This window comes from Aquarana catesbeiana, linkage group LG02 (genome assembly GCF_042186555.1).
Source record: "Aquarana catesbeiana isolate 2022-GZ linkage group LG02, ASM4218655v1, whole genome shotgun sequence".
Lineage (NCBI taxonomy): Eukaryota > Metazoa > Chordata > Amphibia > Anura > Ranidae > Aquarana > Aquarana catesbeiana.
In genome coordinates this window covers 193,432,351-193,457,995 of record NC_133325.1, presented here as the reverse complement: position 1 = coordinate 193,457,995, position 25,645 = coordinate 193,432,351, and the positions used below count along the sequence as shown (strand labels likewise).

The 25,645-nt window shown below is 44.7% G+C and overlaps 1 protein-coding gene across 1 annotated transcript in view; it reads right to left on the bottom strand.

The window, feature by feature from the left end:
- Positions 1–24,617, bottom strand: part of MED4 (mediator complex subunit 4) — a 47,580-nt gene extending 22,963 nt beyond the window's left edge. The window contains exons 1-4 of the mRNA XM_073614120.1: positions 24,463–24,617; positions 17,215–17,281; positions 8,806–8,976; positions 4,433–4,490 (exon numbers count right to left, since the gene is read on the bottom strand). Coding sequence (XP_073470221.1) covers positions 4,433–4,490; positions 8,806–8,976; positions 17,215–17,281; positions 24,463–24,533 — 367 coding nt within the window. The 5' untranslated portion in view covers positions 24,534–24,617. The remainder of the gene's footprint in view (positions 1–4,432; positions 4,491–8,805; positions 8,977–17,214; positions 17,282–24,462) is intronic.
- Positions 24,618–25,645: the final 1,028 nt, after the last annotated feature.

Below are 25,645 nucleotides of genomic sequence, written 5' to 3'. Positions count from 1 at the left end.
AAAGCCTGAGTGCTTTTACACTGGGGCGCTGCACTGGCAGGACGTCAAAAAAAGTCCTGCAAGCATTTTTGAGGCGCTCCTAAAGCGCCCCTGCCCAATGAAATCAATGGGTGGCAGCAGCACTTATTCGGCTGCTAGCAGGGGTTAAAAGCTCCTCTAAAACAACGGTAAAGCGCCACTAAAACTAGCAGCACTTTTAACACTGCCAGCGCAGGGGTGTCGGCGTTAAAGGGCTCTTACCCATATGAAAAATAAAAGGGTGTGTGTGTATTTTTAATCCGCTCCAGTTCAGTCACATAATCCAGCTTAGATAGCACTTGACAACAGCTGGGAATTCCTAAGGAGCCATGATGTTATCCACAAAAGCCCAGACGCTGTCTTTGCTCCCTCCTCCCACCCGCAGCAGCCGCTCACTGACACAGGTGACAGGGATCGCGTGACCAAATTGGACCAGTATAAAAATAGGCAAGTACACACTTTTTTTATATAGGTTAGGCAGTATAAGTAGGAGAGAACATTTTTAGAATAGTTAGACTTGAGCTTTTCTTACACTTGAATTTTGCCTAGTGAAGAGATAAATATTCCACGAGTCACAGGGCAGGGGGAAAAAAAAAAAAAAACTCCCCACCAATATCACCTTATTGGACCCTGGCACCCATTAGCAACAGGTTCATGTTGTTGGTGTGGGTAGTACCATAGCAAGGGAAGCACATTCTTTGTATCCTTCTGCTATGGAAATACCAGTCCATATACCCATGGGTTGGTCCTTCTGAGTGCAACACTACATAAATAATTAGGAAAAATAAATTAAAAAATTATAAAGGATACACAGTCAGTGTTGGGTAGGTAAATACAGGTGCTGCTCTTTGTTTCAAGCCCTAATTTAAAGAGTTATTAACCAACACTGAAAAAATACTGTACAGTATTTTGAAACTGTATACAGTTACTTAAAGTAATGACAATGTAGCACGGTTGGTGAAAATTCTGCTCCGGTACAAAAAGGGTGGTTGGTCCCTTAGTGGCAACAGCTTCCCCTCTACCTCCGACCACTGACAGGTTCACCAGCCAGCAGAACTGTCACTACTGGGTGGACTGCAAGCCACAGTCCCAACCCTGTGCTGCTCTCTTGCTTCTGGATAGGCCCCTTAGACAGCCTAGCAGCCAGATGTCCCCGGGATAGGCTCAAAATCTGGCCCAGCAGCCCGGGCAATACAACACAGCTACACCCAGACAGCTGTCCAGGTGGCACAAAACCCTGATCCCCTGACTCCACCCAAATATATAGGTTCCCCCAGGAGGCCAAGGGATTTAAGAAAACCCCTGCCCATTGGCTGGGATACCCTATATACCCATAATCTGACCTTGCTTTGCCCTTCTCATATCTAATGCCACCAGGTACCCAGCCACCTAGCGACAAAAGAGAAGTGCAGCAATTCCAGACTTGGGGATACATGGATTTCAATCTAACAATAGGCCAAGGTAGCTATACCTGGCAGGTAAACACCAGGGTGCTACAATATTTAGTGATGAATTCCTTTTATTTCACATGCCTTTATTTGCAATTTTTGTTTTTACTGACCAATTTGTCTTTCAACAGTGCCAAGGCTGAGGCAAATGAACACGACTAAAATAAAAAAAAGAAGTGACCATTTAAAGTCCCCTTGATAGGGATGTACCTACCCCTCCAATTACCTGTACACACTATCCAAAAATCGTGCGAAAAATACCGCTTTCAAAGCGATCGTACGATAATCTGATCGTTCGTACGGAGCTTTCGATAGCCGATCACGACAGTTCATCCGATAGGACAAGCGCAAAAATTTTCCTCGTATTATAGCAGACCGTACGATTTACGTTTAGTCAGTACAGTTGTTGTCCGAAAATACAATACAAATACACTACAACACATGACATCACTTCCAAATTTTTTTCTGTCGTACGAAAATTTATGACTTTAGTAACCTATTCAATATCTACTTACGACTAGTAAGCGAAAAAAGTCAATCTGTCATCCGATTTTTGGATCATGTGTACGGGGCATAAATGTTGCCGGAAAGCTTGGTCTGCATACCTACCGTATATACTCGAGTATAAGTCGAGTTTTTCAGCACATTTTTTTGTGCTGAAAGTGCCCCCCTCAACTTATACTGGAGTCAAGCACTTTTCTGAAGCAAAAAATTTCATTTTCCGAACCGACTTTGGGGCCCCAAAGATGGAGTTCCTAGCACTAAGCAACCCCGAGATACGGGGCCCCAAAATCGGTTCGGAAAATGTCATTCTCTGCTGCAGAAAAGTGCTTGACGTTTTCTGAACCGACTTTGGGGCCCCGTATCTCAGGGCCACTTAGTGCTAGGAACCCCAAATTTGGTGTGCAAACCCAGTGGAACTGGTACCATAACTTATCCACCAAGTGGCCCCGAGATAAGGGGCCCCAAAGCCGGTTCGGAAAATGTCATTCTCTGCTACAGAAAAGTGCTTGACATTTTCTGAACCGATTTTTGGGGCCCTGTATCTCGGGGCCACTTGGTGCTAGAAAACCCAGCTTTAGATATTTTATGGTGCTAGTTCCACTGGGTTTGCACACCAAATTTGGGGTTCTTAGCACTAAGTGGCACCAAGATACGGGGCCCCAAATTCGGTCAACTGTGTCCATCTGCAGCAATGTCATTTTGGGACCCTTTGGGTTCAGAGACCTCAAATTTTGGCTGCAGCTAGGGGGCATCTAGGAACCCTTAACTACCGAGTTTGAAGTTCGGGGGACCTGTGGTTGCAAATGGGCACAGTGAGGCATGCAAATGGGCATTGTTGACCCTCTTTTCCACTTACAGTAGCTGTGCATTTCTCACCCTCGTCTTATACTCGGGTCAATAAGTTTTTCCCATTTTTGTGGTAAATTAGGGACTCGACTGATACTCGGAACGACTTAAACTCGAGTGTGTACAGCAAACTTTTAGAAAGTTTTGGAAAGCTTTCAGATTGCCTTGAGCAGCTTTTTATTTATTTATTTTTAAGAGTTTTAAAGCACACTTTAGCTCCAGTTTCTGAATGTTAAACACAGCTCATTAAGGTCAGTGCTGCCTGTCACTTTAACGTAGTTGCTAGCAGTCTTCAGACAGCTTTCAGAAAGCTTCAGCCCAAACAGAACTTGATAAAAACCTGTGAGCAGTTTGTTTAAAAAGGGAACAGCAGCACTCCCAGTAAGATCGATGTTTGACAGCCCCAAGATGAAGGGTGCATTGAAGGCTTTAAGAAAGCTGCAAACTGTTAAAGTGGAGGGCCACCCTGGAAAAAAAAAAAAAAAAAAAAAAAAAACCATTTGGAAAAAAAAAAAAAATTATACTTACCTAAACCCTTGTTGCTAGGCAGTCTTCCTAATCTGCCTCTTCCTATTCCACGGCGTGTTCTCCTTGGTGAGCGGCCCCGTTGTCTTCTGGGAACTGTGTGTGTGTTCCCAGAACACCACGGGGCCATTCACAGATAGCCGCGCCGCTCGCGCGTGCGCAGTAGGAAACTGGCAGTGAAGCCGCAAGGCTCCACTGCCCGCTTCCCTTACCTAGGATGGCGGTGTCGGGACCCAAGAGCCAAGGGGCGGGTCGACCTCGGCCGACATCGCAGGCACCCAGGACAGGTAAGGCCGGAATCCCGCTTTAAAATGTTTGTAAAATGCTTTGTAAAAATTTGTTGCAGACACCGCCCTAATACAAATACATAGTTAAGCCCCATGTGTACACAGCTTAATGTGGAAAAATTACAAACATGTTGTCTAAACCAAGTACCATACTGTATAGCAGCCCTCGAAAATTTCACTTGCCTGCTCGCGAGTGGATTTTGAGGGCTAGCGAGTGTGGGCTGCCTGGAAGTGAAGGGGGGCGAGCACCGCCGGCCAGTGAGTTGTATGGGAGTCCTTCTCCCAGCACTCACTGAGGGGAAGAGAGAGGAGAGAGCCGGCTGGATGATTCAGAGCGCAAAAATAAAAAAAAATAAAAATAAAAAATTTATGTAAAAACAAGGGCTCTCAACCCCCAGGACACGCAGCAGGCAAGCTAGCCAGCACAACCTGCACTGCCACCACCCACCTACCACCAGAGGGTGCCCGCTTCCCTTCTCTTAGCATCTCTACTCCATTCCACCTCTGTGGTCACCTTACTTACGGAGAGCAAGGGAGAGAAGAAGGAGAGCAAGGGAGAGGCCCGGAGGCGACAGGCTGCACACAAGGGAGGTAAAAGGCAGCACCCACCCCTAGAGGTAACAGGTTGAAACCCCCCTTCTCCCCAAGGGGACCAGGTCACACGCACACCCCAGAGGTAACAAGAAACGGCAGCACCAATACTCCCACCCACTCCGTGAAGGGGTTGTCATCACCGAGGCCGGTCCCTGGTGACGGGAAGTTGGGGGCCGCTGACATAGAAACTTAAAAAACAGTCACACTAACCTTTTCTTGCTTTGTCTATTGATTTCAGCTTTTCTTTTGCTTGGTATACTGCTGTAGCCTGGTAAGAAATGAAAAAATCTTTGGTGTATTTCAAATTAAACTAGAAGAGTTGATAAAACACATTTCCCTTCTCATGTTCTCCTGGCCATTTAAGGACCATACAAAAAGGCTTCATTCATATTTGGCCTTTTGGGATTTTGAGCAGAATTGCTGCGATTATGCCCACAATCTCAAAAATGTATGTTTGGGTGCCATTCATTTTCAATGGCACCTAAATGCGGCGCTGGTTCGCTGTGATTATCACACAGCAAGCCACAACGCTCCTCGCCCAAAAAAAGCTCCTGCTCTTTTTTGGGCGACAAGCTTCGCGCTAAAACAGCACCCGAACATGCATTTTGTGATTGCAGTACGATTTGAGATTGCATGCAGAGCTACAGCGATTCCGCCCAAGAGCCCCACAAAAAAAAAAAAAAAAAAGCCAAATGCCTAAGACTGCAAAATCTATAACCATTTTGCTGCCAGGCCCCGCACTCCCACTTTATACCTCAGGTACCCACACCATTTTTGCAATTTTCTACATCCCCCTTCTCTAAACCCCCCCCCCCCTGGATTTTAGAGTTTGTAAATGTTAAAAGAACCTCCAAAGCACAGTTTGTAGGTCCCGTGATAGTTGCATAAAACAGTTATCAAAAAATTATATAAAAATGGTCAGATGTAAATAGAAATAAAAAAAAAAATATATATATATATATATATATATATATATATATATATATATATATATATATATATATATATATATATATATATATATATATATATATATATATATATATATATATATATATATATATATATATATATTTTTTTTTTTTTTTTTAATTAGAGAGACAGACACACACACAGGGCAAAGTTGGATCCAAAGTGGTACGACTGTCGTGTTGTACCAGTGTGAACCCGGCCTCAGTCATATATAGTATGCTGTATATCCACGGGCATTAAGATAGAAGTCCACCCTAAAAACTAAAATCCCTGCATCAACAATCTAACACTAACCTATCTAGCCCTGTAAAGAAGAAATCAACATACATACCTTTTCTGCAGCCGATCCAACTGGATCCCACGCTCAGCTGCGGCTTTGCTGTGGAGGCGGGTTCAGTGGACATGTCCGACAACGGAAGCCCCATAGTAACTATGGGTGACATCACTCCCCATTCATTTCACAGCCGTTGCCGGCTGTGTCCCCTGCAGAGCTTCCGCTGTTGCAGAGAGGGCGAGATCGGCTTGAGAAAAGGTATGTATACTGATTTCTTCTTTACAGGGCTAGATAGGTTAGTGTTAGATTGTGGATGTCTGTAGGATGCAGGGATTTTAGTTTTAGGGTGGACTTATACTTTAAAGCTGAATTCCAGGAATTTAAACATACACTTTGTAAAAAGTGCAGGCACACTATGAGGCAAGTCCAAGGAGGTGCACGATATCGCCTGAACTCATCCCTATTATTCAATATCTCTATTTCTTATGGCTCTGCCGGAGCATTACACAAACTCAGGGCTCAAAGGAGAGAGAGGCACACAGAGCAACTATGCCTGCCCCCTCCCCACTGCTGCCCATTTAGAGAAGCCTTTGCAAAAAAAAGAGTTTACATAATGCAAAGGCTTCTGCGATTGGGCAAAAGGAGGGGAGGGGCAGGCATAGCTGCTGCACCAAAATAGAACGTTGACGATGCTTAGACCTGAAGCATAAGCTTCAGGCTCTTGGAAATACAGTGCCATCTGTCTCCTGGGAGTGCAAAAAAATGGTCAGATGTAAATAGAAATAAGCCTAGGAGATAGATGTCAAGCACCACCCTTGACTTAACTCATAGTGTGCCTTCACTTTTTACAAAAGGAGCTGGATTTCTAGAATTCAGCTTTAAAGAAGGATTTGCATGCCTTTACAGAAGGCATTTAAAAGAATTCTCTCTGCTCTTCTGAAGCCACAGCCAAAAAAAGAAAGGAAGAGAAAAACTGGGAAGTCTGCCAAGAATCATAACATTCTTTATCAGTTGAACTTAAAGTGGATGTAAACCCAATGTCATCCTTTCTAAACTACTGCCATAGGGGTTATCTATAAGGATATACATGCCTCCTGCATGTATCTTTACCTGTCAAATGTCTCCCCTCTGTTATGAGAGCCGAAAAACTGCAGTTTCTGTGGGTGGGTCTGTTGTCTGGAGCTCGGTGGGTGGAGTCGTGATGTCAGTAGACTCCCCGCCCACCTCTACACTCCACCTGTCAACATGCATTTTCTCCTGTGCTTTCTTACACTGAACTTCTGCTATGATCTCTAACATCCAGTGAAAAGATAGGAAAGTAACCACATGACTTCAGCATGCCAAATCATGCTGAGGTGTGGAACAGCCAAACCTTGCAGAGCTCTTGAAGAAAGGAGTGGGGGTGGGAATTAAAAAATAATGCATGTCTTAGGCTAGTGCACGAGATATGTAAAGGGGGGGGATTTGACAAAGTTTTTCTCGGTTTGTCAAGTTTTATCTCACTGAACAATAAAAAAAAAAAAAAAAAAGGAAGGATTGCTCAGAGCTGGATTAACACTCTGTGGCAATACTGGGTTCAAATGATAGGAAAGCTTATACTCTACATTATGACCAAAAAAAAAAAATGTTCGGGTTTACATCCACTAAGTATAAACATTGTAAAAATTTGTCAATGTCTTACTGTGTGTAAGTGAAAAAAGTTTAACCACTTAAACACTAAACCTTTTTCTGACATTTGTTGGTTTCTAGTTAAAATCATTTTTTTTTGCTAGAAAATTAATTAGAACCCCCAAACATTATATATATTTTTTAGTAGACAGTAGATTTTTAGGTTGTTGCAATATCTTATGTCACACTGTATTTGCGCAGCGGTCTTTCAAATGCAATTTTTTTGGAAAAAATTACTTTAACAAAAAAAAAACAAAAAAAAAAAAAAAAACAAAAAACACCACCACAACAACAACAACCAAATACACTAACCAGTAAAGTTAGCCCTTTTTTATTTTGTAAAATGTGAAAGATTTGTCGCAAGAATCGTGATCTTTTTATTCTAAGGAAAAAAAAAAATTGTGATTCTCATTTTGGCCAGAATCGTGCAGCTCTACCAGCGGCTATAGCACCCGCTAGCAATAAATCGCAAGTGAATCTGGCAGGCTGGTAGTACTAAAGTTGATCAGTCAACTTAGTACATTCAGCCAGCCCACACACGGCTTGAATCTCGGCTGGATCCTGCTGGACTGGCTGAGATTCGAACAGTCTATGGCTGGCCTTAGATGGTATGACTGCAGGGCTTGACAAATTTGCTTTGAATCTAGGAGCCAGCTTAAGAAGTTAGGAGCCAGTTTTTTTTTTTTTAACCACTTGCCTGCCTACTGGTCACTTTCACCACCTTTCTGCCCAGGCTAATTTTCAGCTTTCAGCGCTAGTCATGCAACACTGTACCCAAATGACATTTTTAGCAACTGTTTCCACACAAATAGAGCTTTCTTTTGGTGGTATTTAATCACCAGTGGGCTTTTTATTTTTTTGCTAAATACATGAAAAAAGACCGAACGTTTTGAAAAGCTGCACCGATGGACACTGAAGAGGCAGCACTGATGGGCAATAATGGGCCCTGATGAGGCACTCATGAGGCTGCACTGATAAGCTCCCGGGCTGTCCAGACTCGACTTGGAACCACTTTTGGAGGAGCTTCAGGAGCGAGAGGCTCGAGTCCACACCACTATGGGGACACAGATGCACTAGACACTTTCTGCTAGGGGCTCCGTTCCACCGGTCAGCTCCGCCTCTGATCTGCCCATCCTACAACCCAGCATCTTCCCTAACACGCCCCTCTCCTTGAATCCGTCACCCCTTATGCACATGAGGCATAGTGAGACCTACTGGCTGCTCAGCAATAGCAGAATTGTTCCTGAAACACTGATGCAGTGACTGCCATTGCGCCCGGCAGCCACCCCATGCTACACTACTGGGGCTGACAAATGCCCAGGCACCAGGATGCCATTTTTAGCCACAATGGCAACCTGGCGCCTGGGATTTGTTGAGTCCTGGATGGCTGCATTCGTTTTCTTACTTCTGTTTTCTCCCCTGGTGATCCAGCCAATAAGTCTGTTTTTCAAAACAAGCTCTTCCAGATGTACCAGGTTACAGGGATGGTACAAACCATTTAACACTGCCAGGGGTGCTTACAATTATCAGCTTCTATTTATCCAAAACCCTTATCCCAAGAAGGAAAAAAAAAATGTTTGCAGTAACTGAGAATATAAAGTGTGAGCTGGGTTGTTTTGACTTCAATTGTTACTGTTATATAGATTATGGAACATTAAGAACCACTTACCAGTATGTGTTCTGCCTCTTTCAGCTGTTTCTGTAGTTGCTGGATATCACTGTCTCTTTTCTCAACTTCCTTCTCTAAAAGCTGCATTTCTTGATGAATCTTGCCCTGACTGTATGCCACCTTCATGAGTTCCTGAAACTCTCCATCCTGCTGTATTAATAGCTCCAAAATCTGAGAAAAAAAAAAAAGGGATTCCAAATAAATTGATCCCAATCTATGTACAGCATTACCATGGTTACAAGATTTGCACTGTTAAAAGAATCCATTAATAGTGAGCCCACCCAAAAAAAATTGATAGTTTTGTTATGGATAGGTGCTGATGGCCTGAATCATCCTAAGTGCCGGTTCACACAGGGGCGGCACGACTTGCAGGCCGACTCACAGAGGCGACCTGCACACGACTTCAGCGGCGACTTGCATAACGACTTCTGTATAGAAGTCAATGCAAGTCGCCCCAAAAATAGTACAGGAACCTTTTTCTAAGTCGGAGCGACTTGCGTCGCTCCTATTAGAACGGTTCCGTAGTACAGAAAGGGATGCGACTTGTCAGGCAGCTAAGTCGCCCCTGTGTGAACCGGGGCTAAATCATGATCATTCCACCAGTGCAGAGCTGCCAACCAATCATAACCATTATGGACAGGCATTTCAAAAGTTTCCTAAAAAGTCTCAAAAAATAATGGGGTTGCACATAAATCAGTATTAGGAACTTTTAAAGCCTTTAAACAGCAAATTCTTTACAGCTACTATACAAAATCAACCCAAACATAGCTTTGTACACCATTCAAAGTGGAAATAGCGATTGTAGGTGGGTACCGGTGAACTGAATCACCTGTCATATTTCATAAAATTAGGTTTTCCCAAAAGAACTTTGGTCTCCACAACCTTTTATATAAAATCACAATATAGGTGTCACTCTAAAGTAAAATGAACTTCTCAATATGTTTTTACATAAGCAAGGGGGCACAGCACAACTCTGCCTATTGGAACAGGTAATACTGGTTGAGCCATCACAGAAGCTCACTTAGCAAAACAAAAGGCCAACATGAGATTAAAACTGACAGCAACCAAACCAGAAACATCAGTTTCAGGAGGAGTTGGCTTTTAAGAGTTAAAGTGGACTTTCCACAGAAAACAGAAAGTCTGCTATCATTTGCCAGTCCCTGCCTCCCACCCCTAACACCACTGGCTATATCTATATATGTGCAATTTGTAGCCCAGCTTTTGATGCACAGCGACATGACCTGTGCCTTCCGGTAGAGCTGGGCCCTCAAAGAAAACACTTTCGATGAGCTGAAAGCCAGCCAAGGTAGAATTTTTTGGTGGGGATGGTATCTTAATCTAAGGCTTTTTGAAACCATTTGTCTTGGTGGAGCAGAGGGCTGGGAAAAAGGCAGGCCGTCCTTTTCAATATAAGATCTTTAAAGAAAAAAAAAAAAAAGGGAAGAAGATTAGTTTGGCAGCCTTGTACTAAAGTACCTGAGTGGTAGTGGGCGATTCAATTCACTAACTCAAAGAAAAAATTTTAAGCTAATTTCTAGGAGAACCAACCTCTACAAAAGTTAGACTTACCGGTAACTTGTTTTCCAGAAGTCTTTCAGGACAGCACCTGAGAGATAGTGACTCCTCCCACCAGACAACAGGAAACACCTTCTTCCTCCAGATCTTCAAAGGGAGGCACCTCCCTACCACACCTCAGTTGTAGAAGAGAACCTCCAGTTCCCAGCTGTAACACATAAGCACATATGTTAGTCACAGCATAGTACATCAAACTAATATGGTGGTTCATTGCTGTCCTGAAAGACTTCTGGAAAACAAGTTACCAGTAAGTCTAACTTGAATTTTCCCAAGGAGTCTTTCAGGACAGCACTTGAGAGGATAACAGAGACTTACCCCCTTAGGGCAGGACAACAGCCTGCAAGACCTTCCTGCAAAATGCCTGATCGCTGGCAGATGTGAGGTCCAGCCTCTAATGTCACACACAGGTGCGGAAACTTGACCACGTTGCCGCCTTGCAAATTTGTTCAGGGGTGGCACCAGCTCTTTCTGCCCAAGTGGCCACAAGCTCTCTGGTTGAGTTTACACGAATTCCATCTGGTAGAAACAACTCTGCATGTGAGTATGCTTCCAGGATGGATAACTTCAGCCATCTGGGTAATGATCCTTTAGAAGCTTGGCAACCTTTCTTGTTGCCCCAAAAAAAAAAAAAAAAAAAAAAAACACAAACAACGAGTCTGCACGTCTAAAGTCCTTCTAGATAGCATAACAAAATCCTTTTGACATCCAAAGTATAAAAAAGGTCTCCTTCTCCCCCAAAGGGTTAGCACAGAAGGTTGGAAGCACAATGTCTTGCGAGCAATTATGTATTGAAGCTACTCTTGGTAAGAACTTTGGGTCTGTCCTGAGAATACCTATCCAGAAACACTGACAGGTATGGTTTCCTAATTGATAGAGCATGTAGCTCACTGATCCTGCATGCTGAAGTAATGGCAATTAGGAACACAGCTTTAAGAGCGAGACATTTGAGTGACGCTTCTTCCAGAGGTTCAGATGGACTCCTTGCTAGGGATTGCAGGACTACCAACAAGTCCCACTTAGGGAAATTCTTGACCGTGCTGGCCTTGATCTTGCAAGAGATAAAAAAAATAAAAAATAAAATAAAATCTGGCTACTAGCGGTTCAGAGCCACATTTTTTTTTTTTTTTTTTTTATTTAAGGACACCGCTAGTGCAGCAACCTGTACTTTCAAGGTATTGACTGCTAGTCCCCAATCTACCCCATCTTGCAAAAACTCCAAGCTAGAAACAAGCCTCCTTGGGCAGATGAATCGCACCATGAATTATAGACCTTACAGACTTTAGTATAAATGGCCCTTGTTACCCTTTTTTGCTTGATAGTAATGTTGTAATCAGACGGTCCAAAAACCCCTTGCTCTTCAGGAGCTGCTCCTCAGATACCAGGCTGCAAGAGACAGGCTGGCCACTTCTGGGCGAGTTACTGGACCCTGGGATTAGCAGATCCTGCCTGAGAGGTAGGTGCCAACAAGGCAAGGTCGCCATTCCCAGAACGGTTGACAACCAGGCCCTTTTCGGCCAAAACTGAGTAATTAGGATGACTGGTACTTTTTCCCATTGGATCTTCCTTAATACCAGTGGGATTAACTGGAATGGGGGAAAGCACAGCAAAGTTGAAATCTCCATGGATGCGCCAGAGAGTCTGTCCCTAGTGATCCAGCGTTATTGTTTAAGGAAAAGAATTGAGGAACCTGTGCATTACCTCTTGAGGCAAACAGGTCCACCTCTGGCTGTCCACACATACTGGAAATTGTTGTGAAGACCTCCGGATTCAGACACCGCTCTGCCTCCTGAATGGGGTGCCTGTTCAGCAAATCCGCCACTCTGTTCAGGGTCCCCTTTAGGTGGATTGCTGATAGGGATAGCAAGTGCTTCTCCGCCCATAGAAGGATATCTGTTGCCAGCGTTTGTAAGGACCTGCTCCTTTTGCCCCCGTCTGTTTAGATCAGCCACAGCAGTGGCGTTGTCCGTCAAGACCTGAACGTGGTGAAACTGGAGATCTTGCGCGAACCTTAGTAGAGATAAGGCCTATAGCCCTCTCCAATTTGAGGACCTTGTCACCTCCTTCTTGGACCAACTTTCCTGGGCAAAGTTTTCCTCTAGGCAGGCCCCCCCATCCCCAAGAGCTGGCATCTGTGGTCTTCTTTCGACTGGAAAGGCCCAATTTAGACCCCTTGATAGGATCTCCTGACTCCTCCACCACAGTGACCTCTTCACCTGCGTGTCCAGGGATCTTAATCTGTGATCCCATGACCTCAGGGGAAAATTTTGCAAACACCTGAAGTGCAGTCTTGCCCACTGAATAGCCAGCATTGTTGAGGTCAGTAACCTTAATGCTGACATAACTTGCCTTTTCGGCTGGTTGGTCTGCAGCATTGACACAGTGCACTGAACCTTGTCCTTTTGCAGCGTACACACGGTCGGACTTTACGTCTACAAAAGTCCAACGGACGCCGACGGACTAAAGCTGGCTGGTAATCCGATCGTGTGTGGGCTTCTCCGGACTTTCAACTGACTTTTTTAGCCTCAAATCCGACGGACTTTAGATTTGAAACATGCTTCAAATCTTTACGTCGTAACTACGACGGACCCCGAAATCCGCTCGTCTGTGTGCTAGTCCGACGGACAAAAACCCACGCTAGGGCAGCTATTGGCTACTGGCTATGAACTTCCTTATTTTAGTCCGGTGTACGTCATCACGTACGAATCCGTCGGACTTTTGTGTGGTCGTGTGTAGGCAAGTCCGTTCGTTAGAAAGTCTGCTGCAAGTCCGCCGAAAGTCCGCCGGAAGTCTGTCGGACAGGCTGTCGGACTTTTGTAGACGAAAAGTCCGACCGTGTGTACGCGGCATTTCTTTCTTGGAGGATAAAAATCTTCTGTTCTACTGAATTGATGTGGTAGCCCAGAAAGCAAACCTCCTGTGACAGGTTTAGGGAGGATTTCTGGAGGTTTAGAATCCATCCTAGAGATTCCAGATGGTTGTGTGCTTTGGCCAAGTTGACCTGCACCCTTTCCCTTGAGGGGGCGAAGAATAGGTCGTCCAAATAGGGAATCACTGCGATTCCCTGAAGACGAAGCGGAGCTAGGGCTTCCGCCATCACCTTGGTAAAGATCCAATGTGAGGATGACAGCCCGAACAGCAAGGCCCTGAACTGCAGATGATGAACCACACCTTCCATATTTACAGCCAACCTGAGATACTTCTGGGACTGAAGTGAGATTGGGATATGCAGGTATGCATCCCTTAAAATCTATTGATGCCATGTAACATTCTGGGGTCAGCAGATTTCTGACTGAAAAAAAATGGAGTCCATCTTGAACCTACAGATTTGTTCAGAGGTTTTAGATAAAGGATCAATCGGAATTTTCTGGTTGGCTTTCTTACCAAGAAAATGAGAATAAAAGCCTTGTTACCACTGGTGGCACTTGAAGCACTACACCCTGCTACATCAGCTCCTTTAATAAGGACTTCATGGCCAGGGCTTTTACTGGACCCTTTGGGGTATTCGCACAAGAAATCTTCTTGGGGGGGAATACTGTAAACTATTGCGTAGCCCTGAGAAAGAATGGTCAGTATAAACAGATTTGAGGCTGATCAGTGAGGAAGGAAATTTTGCAGCCTTCCGCTTACCTGCAGGGTCGAGTCAGTGGGATATTTTGGCTTGCATAGGAGGATGGAAAAGGATTACGCCTTTGTTTTTAGCTTTTTGTGCAGACCAATTCTTCCTCCTCCCCTAGGATTTGTTGTCCTGCTCCTGAGCTCTTTGAGGTCGGAAAAAAAAAAGCGCTTCCGGGGTTGTTTTTTTTTTTTTTTTACTGGGAAGGGCTTATTTCTATCAGCAGTCCTATATAGAATGGTATCTAGATCAGGGCCAAAGAGAAGAAGGTCACCCGAGAAAGGAATCCCACAGAGTTTACTTTTTGATGCTACATCACCTGGCTAAGTCTTCAGCCATAATGCTCTTCTAGCCGAATTTGTTAAGGCCGAAGCATCTGCTATATAGGCTACCGCCTATATAGGTTTAAAAGGAATCCAAAATCTCCTGTTTGGGTGAATCAGCTACCATATGAACTTTTAGCTGTTTAACCCAATACTCTAGGTTCCTGGCTACGCATGTCGTGGCCATAGCTGGCTTTAAATTGCTCATGACCGATTGCCAAGATCTCTTGAGCAAGAGATCCATATGCTTATCCATTAGATCCCTTAGGACCCCCATTTCTTCAAAGGCCAGTTTGGTGGAGCTAGAGACCTAGGAGAAGGCAGCATCCTGCTTGGGGACCTTGTTCCATACCGCAAAGCGGTCTTCCTCAAAGCGGAAAGCGTCTCTTGTGGGCTCTTGAGAAAAAAAAGGTTCTCTCTCTGGTTCCTGACATTCTTTCTTTATGGAGTCCGAGATGACAGAATGAACTTTAGGCTCACTTAGATCCATGTACATACGGTCGTGCAGCGTTAATTCCTTTTTTTCTTCACTTAGGCCAAGGTTAACATGTATGGCTCTAAGAAGCCCATCAACTTCTTCCAGGGATAACTTAAACTTGGAGGGGACCACTTCAGCCCCTTTCACTCTCCTCTTCCGAATCATCGATGGAAGATTGTTTTTCCCTGGTAAAAGGACCTTGAGACAAAGTCTCTAACACCGGGACAGGAAGTGAACCCTGAGAAGACTCTGAAGTGGAGGGCTGACTAGCAGCTGGACTAACTAATGAGTCACGGAATGTCTGAATCGTGGCATATAGTTCCTTATTTACTGAGGCAACCAAGTCACCAGCCTTGCACGAGGGGCATCTTTTTCTTTTTGGTCTGAGAGAGAAAAAGGGAAAAACCCAGGGGACCCTTAGTGAGACCCAGTCTCTGCCTGCGGACCACCCAACAAGGTGCACTAGGAAGAAAATACAGCCTCCAGTGTCCAGACAAGCCCCCCTACCAGGGGGAAAGGAAAAAAAAAAAAAAAAAAAGGGAAAGACCAGTAATCCCAGGAAAAGGAAATGGGCAGACTTAATTAACTACCCCCTACCTGAGCCTTGTTGGTGCCTGTCCCCACTGCTGCAGACACCACGTCCTCTATAGCGGGTGTGCAGCGCTCCACTCATGGCTTTGCACGCCGCTTCTGGACTCCCATAGTGCCACTGCACCGGAAGCGGAAATAGGCACCAGTTCCTGACTCCCCCCCCCCCCCTGCGCCCGGCCGCCGGAAATGGCGCTGACCTGCTAATGGGAAGTGTCACTTCCAGTGCGACCAAGATCAATCTTGGCTCGCACAAAATGGCGGCGGTGCACACGCAGCTGCCGCTCCCAGGATACTGGAGCGGGTCACTGAACCTACTGCGGCTCTCCCCGAGTACCTAGGGGGCAAGAGGAGCCCAAACTCACCACTGTCAAAAGACCTGGTAAGGCGGAAGGGCTGGAATCTTTTTTTTTTTTCTTTTAATAGAAGAGGAGGAAAAAACGAGAGGAAACCCTGTGTCTAAGGAGCACCTAAGAGATCCTGGCTCCTCCCTAAAAGATGTTCTCTCCGGGCCAGAGGCAGAGGTGTGGTAGGGAGGTGCCTCCCTTTAAAGATCTGGATGAGGAAGAAAGGTGTTTCCTGTGGTCCGGTGGGAGGAGTCACTATCTTTCAGGCGCTGTCCTGAAAGATGTCTTGGGAAAGTGTAATATATTTATAAGGGCTCTCATACAACTTGAAACCAGCTCAAAAATTATTCTGCTCTACATTCAACACTTTAACTTTGCGGAAAGATCCTCAATATCTGACACTTCCCAACATCACTACTGCATCCTGTATTGACATAGGGGTTTGCAGAACGCAGTGGGGAGCCAGGGATCTGACACTTCCAGAAGCATCAACTATTAATCTTTCAGCAAGATTATCTCTTCAGCCAGGTTCACCAGAGTTCTCTGAATGAATGAACTACAAGTACTGTCGTCCAACACAGCCAATGGCTTGTAGCTCTTAAAGCAGAGCTCCACCCAAAAGTGAATGTTCCACTTTAAGCACTGCCCGCCCCTGCGACATTTGGCATGTAATTTCTTTGGGGAGGGGCAGTTACCTAGTTTTGACATGTACCCACTTCCACTTGGACCGCCTAGGCAATCCAAGCAGAAGTTTTCCTCCCCATCCCTGCCTGCAATCTTCTGGGACACATCACAGGTCCCAGAAGATTGCCAAACCATTCAGCAGGCACAGGGCGACTCACGCATGTGCAGTTTGCACCCAGCTGTGAAGCCACAAGCTGTCACAGCCGGGTGCCCACAGTTGAAATGCCAGCATTAGCAAAAGGAGAGGCAGGGAAGTGAATGTTTGGGTGACCACATTACTGGATCCTGGGACAGGTGAGTGTGTGTTTATTAAAAATCAGCAGCTACACTTTGTAGTTGCTGACTTTTAATAAACACAAAAATGAGTGGAGCTCCGCTTGAACTGTGAGGGTGCTGGTGAGCGCTCATAGTGCATTGATTCTTCCTACAATTCAGTAACTACCTGTCTGTATCAGAGGTACATGCAGACATTGTACTAATAGTCTGCAGGATCCTGGCTCAAGGGTGCAATGCTTTACAGGCTCCAGTGTAAAAAATTAAAAGTATATTTTTTACTTGCCTACAGATATGCATTAAATATTTTTTTTATAAAAGGTGAGCTTATTCATGAAGAGGGTTCCATCTAAAGTGATAACTTCTCTAATGCAAATACAATTTATTTGTATTTTATACAAATCATTTCTGGCTATAAGAAAAGTCAGGTCACAAGATATGTATTTTCTATTGCCGTGACAACATGGCACCCGGTTTTTGCCAAGCTATATAAAAGCTGTAAGGTAGAGTATATGCAGAAAAACTTACTTGATTTTCTTCCCCAGGCTGATTTAGTTTCTGGTTCCGTGACAGTGCCAAAAGTTCGATTAACTCTCTGCAAAAGAGGAACATGTTGCAGCAAATATAAAAACTGAGGAAATATCACTGCAAGTTTTAAAAAACTAAAATCTGTAGCTGCCTGCTGTAAAAGCAAACATGCAGAAGAGAAAAAAGCAGAACTGTGTCCAGGCTAAAGACATTCAGTTTCTCTTTCTCTAACAAGCACTAATACACTTTAAAGCAGGGCGGATAAAAATCAAGGATAAAAAAAAAAAAAAATCTAAAAATCGGATATTTTTAAAAAATTTTTATTAAATTTATTTAAAAAAAATGCTTTTGAAGTAAAAATCTAAACATAGTTTTCTATTTAAGACACATTAAAGTAATTGTAAAGCTTTGTTCCACTGTGCAGTTCGTTTTGCACAGAGTGGCCCCGAGCCTTGACCTCTGGGGTCCCCCGGGGGCGATGGTAGCTCCTCCCTGCATCATGAAACCCCTAGGAGAAGCACTCTCCCGGGGAGTTACCTTGTGGGCATGCTCCCGAGTCCAGCATTTGTGTCCATAGAGGCAGAATTCTGGACTCAGCCCACCCCCCCCGCGTCATTGGTTTTGATTGACAGCAGCGGGAGTCAATGGCTGCGCTGCTATCAATTTATCCAATCAAGAGCCGCGACAACGGGCAGAGGGGAAGAGCGCATCTCCGGCATGGGAATTACAGGGCACAGGTGAGTAAAACAGGGGGTCTGGGGGGGCCGTCAGTGACAGAAGTTTTTTCACCTTAATGCATCGGATGCATTAAGGTGAAAAAAACAGGAGTGCTTACAACCCCTTTAATAATTTAGTTTATTCAGCATAAAATGGAACTTAGTTATGTAGCATGAGGCTGTATATTCTGCAATATTTACATGTTTGGTAAACTCATTCAATGAATGCAAGCTGAGATAACATGCACTGCATTGATGCATTCACACAATTTCACAGTAACCATGAGATAAAACAAAGTTCAGGAATATTCTTTTATCCCATTGTTTTGCAAATCAACATACACTACAAACTGTATGGCCGAATAGGTTCTGATATCGCTGTTTTACTAACCCCACAGCTTATTATTCTAAATAGGAAACCTTCATTTTGTTTGCAAATATTAAAGATTTTAACTACCAGCAGCAAGAATAAGTTCTTATATTTTAAAGATCACCCATCATCTCAGATCTATCATGGCAGCGCCTGTTAGCAGACATCCACGTCCCTCACTGCCGCATCACCAGCCCTCCTATTAAACTGAATGAGACTGTCAGTGAGTCAACAGCGGGTCAGAGGAAGAGCCACAGCGAGACAGAGATGACAGCTGCTCTTTAAAAATTATTTAAATCAAGCCTTTTTACTAGTAATTTAAATCAGGATTTAAATTGACTTGATTTAAATCAAATCCACCGTGCTTTAAAGCAACCTTGTCTGTAAGTGCAGCAAACTAAACTAAAAGAAGATGATGTATGCTTAACGTTTCAGGGGATCAAGTCTTAAAACTTTGCGCTCTGCATGTCCAGCCAACATAAGTGTGTTGCACCAAAAAAGCGGCAGATAGCCGTGAAACACATTGTGGATTAAAAAAATAAATGAAAAAGTCAGCTTTCAATAAAGTTGATGGCTTCTTGAGATCCATGTGACCAGAGTGTAAGCCACAAGGCTTCACTTCCTGTTTCCCTTACTTGCTAATCAGTTCGGGTGAGGACATTGCTGGATCCCTGGACAGTAAGTGTCCTTACATCAAAAGTCAGCAGCTACAGGATTTGTAACTGCTGACTTCTTTTTTTTTGGGGGGGTGCCTGGAGCTCCTTTTAAACAAGCCTTTTTCCTGGTTGTTAAGGATGCTGACAGCTGCTGGCTTTAAAATACCACAAATTTTCACTACAAAAATTAGGGATGCACCGAAATTTTGGCCGCCAAAACATATCGGCCAAAAATGGCCTTTTCGGCAATTTGCCGAAAGAGAAAAATGGCCAATAATGGAGCTGAAAATGGGGCGGGCCTGGGCGGGTCTCCGCCCATCACAGGGGTGTCCTATAGCACAGAAGAGAGGAGAGCCGCCGCCTGGTTGATTACAGCACCGAGAACATAACAGCTTTCATTTCAATAGCTGTGTGTTCCCCGCCCCGCACCGTCACATACAGCCCCTCCCCCTTGTCCAGGGAACTTAGACAGATCACCCATCCAATCCTATCTATCAAAGTTCCCCCGACAAGGGGGGGGGGGGGCAGTATTTGACGACGCGTGGGGGGAACACACAGCCATTGAAATGAAAGCCGTGATGTTCCCGGCGCTGTAATCAACCAGGCGGCGGCTCTCCTCTCTCTTCCCCTGCACAGGCTGGCTGCAGGGGGTGGACACAGGCTGGCTGCACTGGGGACACACTGGGAACACAGGCTGGCTGCACTGGGGACACACAGGCTGGTTCTTTAGTGAATTGCAAAAAGATTTTTTAAAAACGCCATGAGCCATCCTAAAAGCAGAAGGTACCATTTCATGAATGAAGACCAAAGTCTTTAAAAACTGATACTAAACAAAGGAGGTGCTGCAAAGCATGCTGGGAATCCAGGAAGTTATTGAAAGATGGCCAGCAGACAGGCAGAACTCACAACATGAAAACATTTTCAAGTAAGCTTATATTTGATTGTCAAAAATAAATAATTATGATGATGCTGAGTGCTGACATTATAAAATAAAAGCGTATGATGTGACCATTGGATTCCCTTAACTACTTAAGGACCAGGCCTATTTTTCAAACTTGCTGTTTACAAGTTAAAATCATTTTTTTTTTTGCTAGAAAATTACTTAGAACCCCCAAACATATATTTATATGCATGCATTCACGGCGGGGACAGATACCAACCAATTATCTTCCTGCAGAAGAAAGAGGCCGCCTACACTGCCAAGAGGTACTAGAGCTGTGCTGGGTGGGTGTTATGCAAAGAAGCTTTTGGTGTGTGGGAGAGATGAGGGCTGTAGAGGGAGATCTGTACAGAGGTGGGGGATGGGGGAGAGTGGTGCAGAAGTCAGAACCAAGGAAGAGGGGTGGAAGTGAGATGTGAAAGAGCTGAACCGTGAATCCCTAAACTGTGCACTCTGCATGTCGCACACTCCTGAACTCTGCATACATAGGGGGTTATTTACTAAAGGCAAATCCCCTTTGCACTACAAGTGCACTGCAAGTGAACCGTGAAGTGCAGTTGCTGTAGATCTGAGGGGTACATGCAAGGAAAATAAAAAACAGCATTTTAGCTTGTACATGATTGGATGATAAAATCAGCAGAGCTTCCTCTAAGATCTACAGCGACTGCACTTCCAAGTGCACTTGTAGTGAAAAGTGGATTTGCCTTTAGTAAATAACACCCATAGTCTTACATACAACCGGCCCTTTGAGTGTAACCATAATGGCGATGTGGCCCTCGATGAAACCAAGTTTGACATCCCTGCCCTAGAGAATAAAATGGCAGTCGTTGCAATACTTTGTCGCACCATATTTGTGCAGTGGTCTTACAAGCACATTTTTATTTATTTTTTTTTAAATACACTTTTTTGAAATAAAAAAAAAAAATAAGACAACAGTAGAATTAGCCCAATTTTTTGTTATTGTGAAAGATAACGTTACACCGAGTAAATTGATACCCAACATGTCATGCTTCAAAATTGGCGACAAACTTTGACCCTTAAAAAAACTTCATAGCTGACGTTTAAAAATTTCTACAGGCTACCAGTTTTGAGTTAAAGAGGAGGTCTTTTGCTACAATTATTGCTCTCGCTCTAATGATCACAGCGATACCTCACTTGTGTGGTTTGAACAGTTTTTACATGCAGGCACGACTTGCGTATGCGTTCGCTTCTGCACACGAGCTTGGCGGGGTTTTTTCCCCCTATTTTGCTTGAATTTGTTTTTGTTTTGTTTTTTTAAGGATAGTGTAAAAAAAAAAAAAAAAAAAAAGAGACCATTGGGCAGAAGTGACGTTTGACGTCACTTCCATCATCCAATGTTATAGAGCCAAGCAGGGGCCATCTTTCCCTCACTCTGCTCCATGTCTCAGAAGGGAGAGGACCCAATCGGCTCTGCCACTACTGATGGCTCCAGTAAGCAGAGGAGACAACCAGAGTGCGGCAGGAGGGGCCCTCTCCCACCCGATAAAAGTGATCTTGCAGCGAATTCACCACAGAGACTGCTTTTATCAAAAAGAGGACCTTCCGCCGCTTCAGAATATACTGGGGTAATGGCAACTATCTGCTGCCATAATCCCGGTATCCTAGGTCAAAGTACCAACGTATAACAACGGTGGGCGGTCCGCAAGTGGTTAAAGGCCAACTTGGGAAGTGAGGATTCACTTTAACCAGCCCTGGAAGAATTTGCACCCTTTCTGACCAGGCCATTTTTAGCGATACGACACTGCGTCGCTTTAACTGACAATTGCACGGCTGTGCGACGCTGTACCCAAACAAAATTTATGTCCTTTTTCTTTTGGTGGTATTTGAACAAATAAAATATATATATATATATTTTGTACTCTTTGCTAGAATAGTTACATAGTTAGTCAGGTTGAAAAAAAAGACACGAGTCCATCCAGTTCAACCTTAAAAACAATAAATAAAATAAAAAATATCGTACAATCCAATATACCCAATTTTATACCCACAGTTGATCCAGAGGAAGGCAAAATACCCCAGCAGAGCATGCTCCAATTTGCTACAGCAGGGGAAAAAAATTACTTCCTGATCCCCCAAGAGGCAATCGGATTTTCCCTGGATCAACTTTACCTATAAATGTCAGTACCCAGTTATATTCAGTTATATTCTGTACATTTAGGAAATTATCCAGGCCTTTCTTAAAGCGGAGTTCCACACAAAAATGGAACTTCCGCTTTTCGGAACCCCCTCCGGTGTCACATTTGGCACCTTTCAGGGGGGGAGGGGGGTGCAGATACCTGTCTAAGACAGGTATTTGCACCCACTTCTGGCATAGACTCCCATGGGAGTCTATGCCTCTTCCCGTCCCCACCGCGCTGTCTCCTGGGAACACACAGCTCCCAGGAGAGAGCGGGGACCACTTGGGACGCGCAGCACGACTCGCGCATGTGCAGTAGGGAACCGGGAAGTGAAGCCGCAACGCTTCACTTCCTGATTACCTCACCTAGGATGGCGGCGGCAGCTGCCGAGAACCGAGCGGGTTCTTGGCGTCGCCTGCCGACATCGCTGGACCCTGGGACAGGTAAGTGGCCATGTATTAAAAGTCAGCAGCTGCAGTACTTGTAGCTGCTGGCTTTTAATATTTTTTTTTTTGGCGGTGTGGGTGGACCCCCGCTTTAAAGCAATCTACTGAGCTGGCCAGAACCACCTCTGGAGGGAGTCTATTCACAGTTCTTACTGTAAAGAAACCATTGCCTATTTGGAGACGAAATCTCTTTTCCACTAGACGTAAAGAGTGCCCCCGTGTCCTCTGTGTTGACCGTAAAGAGAATAACTCAACACCAAGATCACTATATGGACCCATTATCTATTTGTACATGTTGATCATATCCCCCTTATTCTCCTCTTCTCAAGAGAGAATACATTCAGTTCCTCTAATCTTTCCTCATAGCTGAGCTCCTCCATGCCTCTTATCAGTTTGGTTGCCCTTCTCTGCACTTTCTCCAGTTCCCCGATATCCTTTTTGAGAACTGGTGCCCAAAACTGAACTGCATATTCCAGATGAGGTCTTACTAATGATTTGTACAGGGGCAAAATTATATATCTCTCTCTAGAGTCCATACCTCTCTTAATACAAGAAAGGACTTTGCTCGCTTTGGAAACCGCATAATATAATAAATATCCACATTTTTTCCTTTCAGTTTAAGCCACTATGTATTCTTCTACTTTTTTTTTCCTTTTTTTAAAAATATCGCAGTAAGCATATATTGACTGGTTTGTGCAAGAGTTATAGCATTTATAAAACAGGGGATAGATTTAAGCATTTTTAATTTTTTTTTTTTTTTTTTTAACTAATGGCGGTGATCTGTGATTTTTATTGGGACTGCAACATAGCGATGGACACTTTTTTGGGACCAGTGACATTCATACAGTGATCAGAGCCAAAAATAGCCACTGATTACCGTATAAAGGTCACTGGCTGGGAAGGGGGTTTACACTGGGGCAATCAAGGGGTTAGATGTGTTCTGTTGGGGGAATGTGGCTGACTAGAGGAGGAGAGAGATCGTGTGTTCCTACTGAGAGAACCGGGATTTGTGCGTTTACAGGCACAGATCTCGATTCTCGCTCTGTTACGAGCGATCAAGGGGTGCCCGCCAGGCACGCGCATCGGTTCTGGGGACACGCTGCGCGCGCCTGCTACAGCTCCTTAAAGAGCCGACGTACAGCTATGACGGCTCATGCAGGGGAGCCATCCTGCCGCAGTATAACTGCAGCGGCTGGTCGGGAAGGGGTTAAAGGATAAGCCACCTTTGTGAACATGTTCCATCCAATTTAAGGGTGGAACATGCAACATGTTCCCAATACTGCTACGGCTCTCTCTCCCTGTAACATCACTACGGGAAGTAACCCGTACTAGCTGTCACTTTTTGAAATCAACACACTCCACTCACACGGCCGCATCATTCATTCACACAGCTCTGTGTGTGAATGAACTACAAGCCCCATCATCCTTTGCGGCTGTCAGCTTGTAGTTTTCAATGAACTACCATAGCACTGTGGTAGTTCATTCTCTCTTCCTGTCTGATTGTATCTGCTTGCCCATACAGGATGTGTGGGCACACAGATACACTGACAGATCTGCTGGAGACATGCGTGGCATCAGAAATTTACTGATCACGGATGCAATGCTTTACAGGCTCCAGAAACAAAATGAATGTACATTTTTTTGCCTGCAAAAAAATAAATAAAAAATTGTTGTTAAAAGGTGAACATATGCTTTGGATGAAAGTTTTTGTGTCTGGAGACCAGCTTTAAACCTCTTGTGAGAGGACTAGGGATGGATGAGCTCAGCCAATAGCAGCCTCAGTGTTGTCCTCACAGCAGGTTCAATGTAATATTCAAGTCCACCAGAAAACTTCACCTGAGAAGTCAAAGGGACCCTCCAGAGAAAGAGCCTCCATGAGAATGAATGAACAGCCATACACTGAGCACAGCCTGGGCTATGCTAGACCGAGTGTGTAAAGCGTCTGTCCCTGCACTCAGTACCAGGGAGAAGCCATAACTTACCTGGACAGAACCTCCACATCATCCAGCAATGACAGCAGCTTTTCCTTCGTGCTTTTCTCGGCGGCCGCCATCACTGCTCTGTGATCACAACATGGGAAGCAACGAGTTGCTCAGCACCCGGGGGAAAGAGGAGACCATGGCTGAAAAGGCCCCCGCTATTTCAGAGCAGCGCCACCTGCTGGGCCCACAGCTAATGGCAGCCCTACAAATTTTACTACAGTACAGAACATGAGGGTCTATGGTACAGCCTTGTAATGTTTAAAGCAGAACTTTAGGCTTAACGACTTGATAAAAAATAATGTTCTTTAGCAAGGAATATACATTCCACATGAATAATTAGGTTACCAAAATGAGTGTGTGCTGTAAATTGCCTCCAGCATTGCTCCTGTTTCTCCTTGCTAGAGGCTGCCATTTAGCTGAAGCCCAGAGCCCATGAACAGCAGTAAATCATAAAGCAGAACTAAACACATCAATTTCAAAAACAGTTAGACCCCTTTCACACTTGGCCCGCTGCGTTTTACGGCCAATAGCAGGGCGCTTTTAACCCCAAAGCCGGACAAAGAAGATATGAGAGAGAAGAAGACCGGAAGAAGAAGAAGAAGACCGGAGGGAGAAGGAGAAGAAGCCCGGAAGAGGAAGAAGACATTTTTAATAAAGGACTTGTCAAAAACTGTCTATTGTGTTTGGTCACACTTCAGTACTTTTTTTTGGTGACTGGGTAGGGGTACAATGTACCCAATACTCATTCACATAGGGGGGATTTGGGATCTGGGGGCCCCCTTGTTAAAGGGGGCTTCCAGATACCGATAAGCCCCCCGCTTGCAGACCCCGACAACCACCGGGCAAGGGTTGTCGGGAAGAGGCCCTTGTCCCCATCAACATGGGGGCAAGATGCTTTGGGGTGGGAGGTGCAGAGTCCCCCCTGCCCCAAAGCACTCACTCCCCCCATGTTGAGGGCATGTGGTCTGGTATGGTTCAGGAGGGAGGGGGCTGCTCTCTTGTCCCCTTCCTTACCTGACCTGCCGGGCTGCATGCTCAGATAAGGGTCTGGTATGGATTTTGGGGGGGACCCCACACCCTTTTTTTTTTAATTCTGTTGTGGGGGGTCCCCTCCGAATCTATACTAGACCCAAGGACCTGGAGGGGACAGGTCTCCAGGTACCCCGCCTGTTACGGACAGCAC